Source organism: Acanthochromis polyacanthus, chromosome 14 (genome assembly GCF_021347895.1).
Source record: "Acanthochromis polyacanthus isolate Apoly-LR-REF ecotype Palm Island chromosome 14, KAUST_Apoly_ChrSc, whole genome shotgun sequence".
Classification (NCBI taxonomy): domain Eukaryota; kingdom Metazoa; phylum Chordata; class Actinopteri; family Pomacentridae; genus Acanthochromis; species Acanthochromis polyacanthus.
In genome coordinates, this window is record NC_067126.1 from 20,725,605 (window position 1) to 20,736,262 (window position 10,658).

Sequence of the window (10,658 nt, forward strand, 5' to 3'; positions counted from 1 at the left end):
AAAAGAGGTAAATCGCTCACACAGTAAGCATCCAGAGCTTTTTAAATGTAATGTATGTGATGAACGATGGCCAAGTGCACACTTTTTCTACCATCAGCTCTCTTTGGGCTGGTAAGAAAGAGGTAGGTGGTGGAATACATTGTCCAGGATTGTCTTTTCTGCTATTGTCTCTTAGGACTCATGACTAACTCTTATGTCAGAACCTGCCTCAATGATTCAACCTATTATTGTCTGCTATATTAAAGAATAAGGCAATATCCTATATTTGTCTTTATCTCATCATCAAGCAAATCCCACAAAACAACAGAACCAACGCACCTATTTCTCGGTTCTTTCAAACTTCCCTACCAGGGCTGTCACTTTTCATTATGTAACATTACCTGTGATAATTTGTCTGAATCCAGAATTTTAAGCAATCAGCCATCATTTTTGGTTCAAATTAATTTAGATTTTTTTCATAAAGCAGTAGCCTCATTCACTACAGAGTAAAAATGCTACATTGTCGCATTAATGTAAGTAAAATGGGGAGGCCTGAAAAAAACACCTCTTTTTCGGATGGAATGTCAATGTATTGCTCTATCAGCATGTTTTGTTGTAAACTGCAGGGGGAAATTACCAAGTAAAACCTGATATCAAACAGTACTGCGCCTAGAAAATTTGCTGAATGGATTGGATTGTAGTATTAACATATGACACTGGCTCAAAATCAATTAAACTGCCCGTGCTCATGAAGGAATACATCGGCAGGTTAACAGTGTGCCTCTGCAGTGTGGGTTTAGGAGTTTCTCAACAACTAAAATCTATGGCACATAGAAATAAATTACATCAGGCTTTGGCCTTTCATGGGGTTTGTTATATCGTTTATATTATCATTTGGAGCTGCTGTTGCAGTTAACAAAAGCAATTAATAACTAGTGGCTGGCAGAACATATAAGCAAGTGTTCTGCAAACACTGCAAGACCTGATGGTTGTGAAGGGGGAATAAAAAGCAATCAGCTCTTCTTTTGGACAGTCTCAGCACCGCACGTGAATTCCTGATTGTTGTAAGTGCTGATTAGTTCAGCCAGATTTGTGTTTCTGGGCCCTGAGCTGCTCCGTAGTAAATGCAGAAAGCATGTCCTTCTTCTATTTCCCCATTAAGACTGTTTCTGTTATCCTGAAGATTGCTAGAGTCAATACACGTAATGCTTCCACCTCCTTTGACAGATGATCAAAGCAGCATGCTCAAAAACAAACTATGCAGTCGAGTGAATTTGTTTAAGATCTGTGATTATAGGAAAGCCTTTCCATGTCCCATGCAAACAATGACTTTAAGTAGTCTGATGAAGTGAGGGAACCTACCAATAGAGCATGGGTTTGGGTTGTCCACTTATTCGGACAGACATGGTGACTTCCTGTCCTTCAATGACAGCTTGATCACTCATTGTTACCTGTTAAAAATGTAATGCACATTAGAAGCTGAAAGATGCATTTTACATGTAAGTTCTATTTGACAGATGTGTTGATGGAATGATCACACAGCAGATAATACATTCAGACACGAAAATTAATATTGATAAAATCAGCGACGACCTATACATACAGTAACACCGTTCCATGCAGTATTTTGCAAAAGTCTGGTCAAAAATGCAGTTAAAGGTAAAGGCTAAACATATTAAAGTCTGAAGGTGAACGTGAATTAGATCAGCAGTAGATTAGCGGTCTCACCAGGAATGCAGGGGGTTTCCTGAATCGTGCATCAATAGTTCGCCTTGGCTCTGGCCCTCCGTAATCCATGGCTTCCTCCAGGGGACTGAGATACTCTTCATCAGATGTAATAGGGCTGCTAATATCCATCGGCACACCCAGGTTTCCCTTTGACTCTTGCACAGACTCTGTTAAAGCAAAAAGGTACCATAATGTTTCCTGTTACTGTCTGATACAGTGTAGCTTACAATCAAGTCAATCATTGGTACAAATACGGTACTTTTGCCTCTGCAAACTTTTATTTTTTATTACTGAGACTTAACTCAACGAGAACACAGGAGTTCAAGAGCTTATGCATTACGAAAAACAAAGAACCCCTTAAAATATAATTAGAATCTGAGATGCCAAATGTGAAATCCAAACAATAGTGGATTCACAGTGAGTGGAGCCAGTGAGCCTCAGTGGGCAATTTATAGGTTCAGTTTCGCCTCTGAGTTGCTATGGTAACTATAAGTGAGGTTATTCAGCCGGAATATATGGCACACACATTTTGCTCAGAGAGATAATGACAAGGGAGCAGGAGAGAAATCAGCTGAAACACAATGCCCGTGTGGGAAGAGACAACAATATGTTTCTTTTTATGATGTAGAAAAGAGGCTTTTCAAATAATTAGCGCAAAGTGAAAATTATTGTTAATACATTGACCTGTTTTTGAATGGACTGTTTTTAAATTAATTTAAAGGAGAAAAAATACATGTTACGTTCCATTCTGAGAGACTACAACTACTTTTAATAACTGACTTTATCCAAGTGAAATGGGTCGACTGATCTTACAGTGTGACTACTATTAAAACTATAAACACAACATTCAAGTTGATTTCTGTAATAACTGTATAACTCTGATTTTGGTAAACACACAATAAAAACCTACATTTTACTGACCAAGCCAGTAATAGGCTCACCTCAGCATAATAACATTAATCAAATCATGTAAGATTGAAAAAAGTGAATCATCAAAACACAGTACCATATATACCTAATTATGTGTGATCTGATGTGTCTGAAGTCAAACTTACCTGCTTTGACGATAAGTGTGGCACAGCTGGAGGCTTTGCCCACCTGATTAACAGCAGTTACACAGAATTTTCCACCATCACTTGTTTTCGCTGATTTGATGAGCAGAGTATGTCGTTCACCTTCCACTTTGACTGCATAATTTGCAATTCCAGTGATTTCAGTGTTGTCTTTACTCCAAGTAACTTGAACAGAGAAGACAGAAAAATTAATCCCCTTGCAAATCTTTTGATTGAATGTCACCTTTAAGGGTTTTGCTGTTAAAACACAAAGTACAACATGTTACCTTCAGGAATAGGGGTTCCAGCAATTATACTCTTTAGTAGCACATCTGCACCAGCAGATGCTACAGTGTCCTGGAGGGGAAACTCAAACACAGGAGCCTCCATTGGGTCTTCTCCAGCAGACACATAAGAATCATCTGAAGAATCTGCACATTATAACAAAAAAAAAAAACAAGCCTGAAGTCATTTTCCTCTGCCCACACTAGAGCATAAGACACTCTGGTAAAGAATATAGTTTGATTTAACATGAAAAGCAAACAGAATGGAGCGTCACACTGACACAGAAAGCTTAAGGAAAAAAGCACAATGAATCTAACCTAACTCTGGAGACAAGGGTCGAGGGCGGCGGTTCTTCCCTTTGGGCTTCTGCTGTTGTCCCTCTTTGGCACGTGTACTCTTCTGATGAGGCTCACTTGTTTTTGCAGGGACATCCTCTTCCATTTTTTCATCTTCAACAACAATTGCAGGGACTTGTATTTTAGAGGCTGCTTTAGAAAGCTCCACTTCCAAGATGTCTTCTGTTGGAGTAACTGGTGTTCTTGGGGGGTTTGCAGGCAGCTGAGGAGAAAGATCTTGCACAATGATAGCCCTTTTTTGTACCAGTGGACTTTCAGGTCTGTTTTCAATTTTTCTTAGTACTACTTCTATTGGCGTCTTTCTCCCCGAAGTCTCATCCTTCTGTGTTGTCGGCACAAGAGAGTCTTGGATGTGTGGGGATTCTTGCATCCGAGATACTCTTTGTACAAGGGGACTTGGTGGCCTTCGTTCAACCTTACGTAATGTCATTTCTGCAACATTTCTGCTTGGCGAACCTTCCCTTTGTTGATGATAAAATGCTGGTGACGATGATCTCTGAATGATTTCTGTAACTGGACTGACTCTATTTAATTCTCTTACTGACCGTTGTCCAGGTAAGTCAGATAACTGCATTGACTCTGGGGTACCTGCAACCTCTCCAAATCTACTAACCGTTACAGTTGTTGAACCAGCTGTCTTTTGGGGTGGGGATTTATGCTGTTCTTGCTGTGTTTGTTGTTGCTGCATTGGTTGCTGACTTAATTCCTTTTCTCTCTGTTCCTTTGCCCACTGGACACGTTCTCTTTCTTGGAGCTTTTGTAGGACTTGTGGGGGAATAGGTTCAATTTTCCTAAAAGGCTGGCGTTGCTTGCTCTTTAGGGTGAGCTGTTCAGTTGAAAACGATTTCTTCAGATGAGGTTTTCCGACAAGTTTCTTAATGCGCTGGAGCTCCTCGGTGAACTTATTCTCGATGTCCTGAACTTTTTGGGAGTAACGAGGTTTGTCCTCCAATGAGGCAGCTCTCTGTCTAAACATAGATCTCCGTTCAGCAGCATCCTCTTTCAGAGCCTCTCGAAGATCTTCCCTTGAACTTTCTCTCGAGATTCCCAACCGGCTTCCTCCATCATCTGAATCTACAGACCCAGCACGATTGAACCCTGCCCAGGATCTTCCTGAAATGGAACCTTCTGGAATATCAAGACTTCGTCTCCTTTCCTCTAAGTCACGGACCTTCTCAAAAACCTTTGAGCTTGCCCTTGTAAGCTTTGGCGAGGGTCTAAGAGTAAATTCTTTCCGGGAGTACTCACTTAGTGGAGTCTGTGGTCGGGAGTCCTGAGTGTTACTTTGGGACACAGATTTTGGCTGCTTAACCTTTTCTTCAAATTCCCCAGGCACTGTGTCTTGATATTCAGTTGGCACAACAACTTTCTTCCGCAAGCTGAGAGGAGTAGTTGAACCAGAACGACTTGGCATTGGAGAGGTGGAGGTACGTTTGACCAGTCTTGGCGACGGGGGTGGGAGGACTTGTGGGGGAGATTCTCTTGAAAAATCCTCTGATTGGCGTCTGAAATAGAAGATTTAAAGCAAATTCTATTGGAGTCAGTAGCCGGTTAGTAATTCACAACTTGCTGACAACTGTAGTTTAGTATAAAATTTGAGTCCACTGATACAGTAAAACACCAATGTCTTTATTTATAAAATGCTAGGATTATTTGCATGTTTCTTGCTTGCCTGTTAGAGTGATCCTCATGTCCTTGTGTGCTATTGTCATCCTCTGCACCTTTGTCCATCACTATTTCATGTAAAAGAAGAGATAAATAGATGAATCATAAAAGCAAAAGACAGGACAGTGACAATCACAGAAGTAATTGTAAAGGTGTTGCTCATAGTGACAACAGGCTCTCTCAATTCCACAGCACATTGCTCTCATGAAACCTTTACTGACTGCAGGAGGAGACTAGAAACTGACTGGTAAGCACTGTGGAGAAATAGGACCTAAAGAACCAAATATTTCCTTAGAAGTTGGCTGGACATAAAATTAGAGCTACAAGGACAGTGAAAATCGAAACTGTTACAATGCAATGAAACCTTGAGCCCTGATATTCATGTGAATCTCTGATATGTACCATCCACATAAACATTGCAGATCAAGCAGTTTAAGCAGCATAAAAGGAATCAACAGAATGTTAGGCAGGTGGCCATAATGTTACGCCTGATCGGTGTAAGCTTATCAAATAAAAGCTTTCCGTTCTTTGTGTCTCCTGGATGCCTATGCTAGTTGTTCCCATGCCCCACAAAATATCAATAACAAAACAAAAATCAGACAACGCAGCTTAAAGTGCAAAGGAGCAATACATTTTATATTTCAAATTAGGTTCTATAAATGTTACAATATTGTGGTGATAATGGGAGTCTAAACTGTGAAGCTGCCTTTACCTGTATGCACAGCCTGGTCCTCAACATCCCCGCTATCTTTGGTCTCAGATTGGTCTCCCCCTTCATCTTCTGTTGTTTCGGAATCTGAAAATGTACAAACAATTGGACACTAATTGTCACTGAATTCCATTTTAACTGCATAAATTCTGAAGAGCAGCATTTGCTGAGAAAAAACGTATAAGTTAATATGCTACTTGGAAAAAGTGCAGAGACAGTCAGGGAGTGTTAAAAACCATTGACTCAATGAAACATTCTACCATATTTGATCATTTAGCACTAATGGAAAACAGTGTTTCCATAGTGGCAGCAGAAGATGCAAAGAGAGCACACTGTTACTATAGGAACCAGTGGATCTTCTTTAGTTGACACTTTGATGATGTTTGGTGAAGGATAACTGATGATTCCAGTGCATGTTGGAGAAGATACATTTTAATTGCATCACTGAAAAAACAGTATTTCTGACACTGGCTGTATCTCTAAAACCTCGCTCAGAAGCATCACGGCAATAATTACTACTAGCTGATCGTATATGTGTAATATACATTGCAGGTATAACAGATAAGCTCTTCTAAAACGATGTATGTCCAAGATAAAATAAACTTTCTTCAAGCTGAAGTTTAGATTTCCATTCCATTTGTTAGATTGTATATTATTAGATGAAAGGGAGGAAGGCAATACATGAGCAAAATAAATACAAATGTGACAGTCTTTTTTCTGAAAAAATCAGCATTGTTTTATTTTATCCTTTTAATCCTAAAAATTTGTTCCAGCTGACAGCTTTGAGTATTCTTCTCAGAATGAGAGAATATTCAGTCATCGGTACAACTCAAAATAGAAAGCACTATTGAGTCATTGGCTTCCCAGCAGCTCTCATGAGGTGTTTGCTTCACAGTAGGTGGAATTGCTTATAAAAACAGAGTCTATCTGTTGTTCCCTTGCAGTAAAAGAACACAATAGGCTAATGTCAGTTCTACTGAATGTGACAGAGAAAAGCTAAAAAACTTGTATGAAACATTGTGAAGAAAAAATCTTTAGTATATTACACAGGAGGGTTGTTTCTCTGAACATTGGTGACTTTTTTTCTTCAAATGATTTATATATTGTCTGTGTGGCAAGCTCATTTTCGCTACAATTACGAAATCTACATTCAGTTACACTGCGAAATTACATTGCAGTCATGCAATATTTATGTCAAATGAATACCTTTTAAATTTCAAAGTAAAACTCTTTTGGATATTTGTAACAAAACCTTTATTTTAAATTTATCTAGATTAGCGTACAGATATCTAATAAAGTTGTTTGTAATTATGATGCAAATGTTTGCTAATGCGCCCTAAACAAGACCATGAGTCTATTTCACACAGTATAAAACATTTTACATAGCATTTAAAGCTGTTTCCCCAAAGCATTTATATGCATTTGCAGTTTTCATCCCAGATTCAAATATTCAAGCAGCATTCACATACCAAAGTGACACAAATGTACATTTTACCTGTTAAATAAAATGCACTGTTTGCTCTTCAGAAATAACAAATGGAAGTGTTTTCATCAATCAGGACTTTTGTCATCACGGTTACAATAATAACCATAATTATTGTGAATGATTATGGTCATGCTTTAAAAAACTATAAAGACAGTCAGTACATTTTGCACAGGCGTTTACAGTTGTCATGAGATTTATCCTACTGACTTTGATGCAGTATGACTATAATTGACAATACATTTGTGTAAATAATTGTATATTTTAGATTGCATAACTAGTAAAAAATGTACTATATACATTATACAACTAGCATGTAGTCGAACACTAGTAGTGCAATGGAGCAGTGTTTTTATTAACAGATCTCTGTCTGGTTGTCCATACAGTTGATGGTGATAATCCATTAAGAAATCCAGGAGCGCAACAGGCAAGGAGTCAAAGAAGACAAGAACCTATTGATCATAAATATACATTTAAAATAATGCTTGTTTGTTTTTCCTAATCGATACACAGAGTGAATTTTGCTGAAATTTAATTAGTTGCCAGTGATCATAAGATTTTCTATCAGACAACCCTGGTAGCACATTCGATTATGATCATCTTCTTGAGATGAAGGGTTTGGGTTTTTCAAGTCCGCCTTAAAGGACTCCTCCCCAAAGCAGAAGCGACTAGGCATCACACAGCTTAATTAGTCTGTCATGGCTGTAAAGGCAGTGATACACGATAAGAGACTGCATTGGGTATTACTATAAATAACCCACTACAGTCCCAGGACAGTGGAGGTTCTTAAACCTGTGACTGTGACTGTAATCCTGCAGAAAACCACAAAGCTCAAGTTACAGCTTCCAAAAAGAGAAGTATATTTTGGTGAGAACAACCTCGCAGTGTCAGTGTGAAATCTTGAAGAGAAGAAGGAAATAAATCTTGCCTGAAATATTCATTCAAGATTCTGATTCAAATTTGATCAAATATCTACACACACATACAGTACTATATGATGTTCAAAATACTATACTAACTATACTATACTACAGCAACAATAATAATCTGCTTTAATACAGTGTTCAAGATACCTTTGGACACTATTTAACAACAAAGAAAACCATAAGTGTGATAACAGAATTAAGAACTTTCCCCTCCAACGCCATAGTGCTGTTTCTAATCATTTTTGTGAAACTTGGAAAGTTTTCTGCAATTCTCTGAAGTTGCTTCAAAGCTCAGCAAGGTGGCTTTGAGATTCGTGATCTTTTTATATCAGAATTTTAAGGCTACTTTCTCATGACCAAAATGATTATATTGCACAGCAATACTGGTCATTTTCAATGAAGAGAGTGGAGAGTAGCTTTAGCTCCCTTAAGCACTGCCACCGCATCTGAAACTGTCAGCTGAGAAAACATTGTGTGGCCGGTTGTTCAGCTGTAACGCTAATAAAATGCTTCAGGCAACATTTCAAATGGAATATTTTACAGGGTTTTATGCTCCATACACAGCAAATGGTCCAGCCAGAGCAGAATGAAAATAAAGAGAAAGATAAATTGAGATAGCACTTGCCTGATTCTTTCTTTGGTCTGAATTTTTTTCATGGCCACTGTTGGTATGTCCTCGACAGGTATTTTTTGTCTTGGCTTACATTCAGCAGCAGGGTATTCCCCGATACACACTGGGGGTTCCGAGCCATTACTACACGCCTAAATATGGAAATTTTCTATGAAGATATCAGCAGTGTGGATGCAAAAGCTTCAACTTGATATATACTCTCACTCTGCTTACATACAGGTAAAAGCTTCTCAGTCAAACGCAAAGAAAAAATGAAAAGAAGGCACTTTGGTCCATTATATAACAAGTCAGAGTCTCAGCAGCTCTTCTGAGAGAATCCATTGCTGAAAAGCATAAAGCATAGACCTCCATCCGCAGGTGGAAATGTCTGTTGAATGCATATCATCCACTCTGAGGAAGCCCCTCTGTCCACACAATAGCCAGCGACAGTGTGAGCATCTTCCCCCGCTGTGTTCCACCCCACAGGCAGTGCACACCGATAGGCAGAAAAACCAGTGGGAGTGATCCAGCCCTCTTGAGATCAGTGTTCTACAGCATTGGTTGACATTTTTCATTTTTCCCTTCCTCCCCATGTGTCTGTGTCTTATTCTTCAACTGGTGTAATGAGCCAATGTTGTGTTGTCGGCAGAGAGGGAGAGAATCGCTGCAACAGCTAAAGGGACCTCCTCACTCCTCTGCATTGCTGGAACACTGTTCGCTCACACAAAATGTGTTACTGGCTGCTCAGACTGAGTACGCAAGCTGTATTCACTGCTGTACGTCTAAAATATGATGGAGGTTTTGTAATATTCTACGTGATCATTTCAGTTGCTGCTAATGCTTGATTTTTTTTTCTCTGAATGTTGCTACATGCTGTATTTTGAATAGCTCAGTATCTAAGATTTTTTTTTCTCTCCATTTCACCAAGAGCATAAATCATTGCACAGAAATAGCGACACTTTAAAAGGACATCTCACTTCACAGAGAATCACACTGTGCTCAGGAAAAGATAACCCTGCCAGAATGTGGTGAAAATTGGCATTTTTAAATAAATAAACCTATGCTAAAAAAAAACACTATAGGTTACAGGTGAAGTAACAATTCATCTATCCAATGGTTGTAGCTACAAAACAATGAAATGATTGTCATAATTTCCATAAATGCAGATGCCTACGGGCTTAATTACATGGTCTGTTGATTATGTAATGTCAGGTCGTGGAGCGCGCCTTTTGTTTCTTTGGGAGCTGCACCTTATGTGGACTTTTTTTTTAATATACTGAATGACTTCAACGTTCATGATGACATGAAATTTTCCTGTTAGTCACAGCATGCTTTGACAAAAGCTATGTACTGGAATAATAGTCCATATTAGATGAAGTGCATGTAACCGTATAAAATATGAGACTGCCTACATCTATGTGATATTTCACAGCTTTTCTACCCTGCTGGTGACAAAACAATGAATGCAGAGGCTGCCAGTATATAGAGCTTTTCTTCTAAGGTGTCTTATGGTAATGGACTGCTTGAATGATTTATTCAAGCTACAACACTACGAATAAGGATTAATGAGAAATTCTTATTAACAGATAAATGAAAATGTGAAATGGGTTCCTGGGCCCACGGGGATGTATCCAGTTCTGAAGTCCCTGTCATCTTTACGGAGATGTTCTGCCTCTTTCAGCACACTGGTTTTAGTTTTGTTTTGACTTCATGGCTTGTACATTTCTTTCAGATAAAAATGATTTCTGTCTCTAAAAAGTGGACATTAATTAATTTCATGGAGCTGCAGCAAAATCAGCTTTGTCTTGAATAAATGATATGTTCGTTAAAGCCTTGCTTGAATTCACCTGTGTCTGTCAAAGTCC

The 10,658-nt window shown here is 38.8% G+C and overlaps 1 protein-coding gene across 1 annotated transcript in view; it reads right to left on the reverse strand.

The window, feature by feature from the left end:
* spegb (striated muscle enriched protein kinase b) overlaps window positions 1–9,516 on the reverse strand; it is a 32,815-nt gene extending 23,299 nt beyond the window's left edge. Inside the window, exons 1-8 of the mRNA XM_022191861.2 lie at window positions 8,809–9,516; window positions 5,778–5,861; window positions 5,073–5,133; window positions 3,362–4,905; window positions 3,047–3,190; window positions 2,763–2,945; window positions 1,708–1,874; window positions 1,342–1,430 (exon numbers count right to left, since the gene is read on the reverse strand). Coding sequence (XP_022047553.2) covers window positions 1,342–1,430; window positions 1,708–1,874; window positions 2,763–2,945; window positions 3,047–3,190; window positions 3,362–4,905; window positions 5,073–5,131 — 2,186 coding nt within the window. The 5' untranslated portion in view covers window positions 5,132–5,133; window positions 5,778–5,861; window positions 8,809–9,516. The remainder of the gene's footprint in view (window positions 1–1,341; window positions 1,431–1,707; window positions 1,875–2,762; window positions 2,946–3,046; window positions 3,191–3,361; window positions 4,906–5,072; window positions 5,134–5,777; window positions 5,862–8,808) is intronic.
* Between the last annotated feature and the right edge of the window lie 1,142 nt (window positions 9,517–10,658).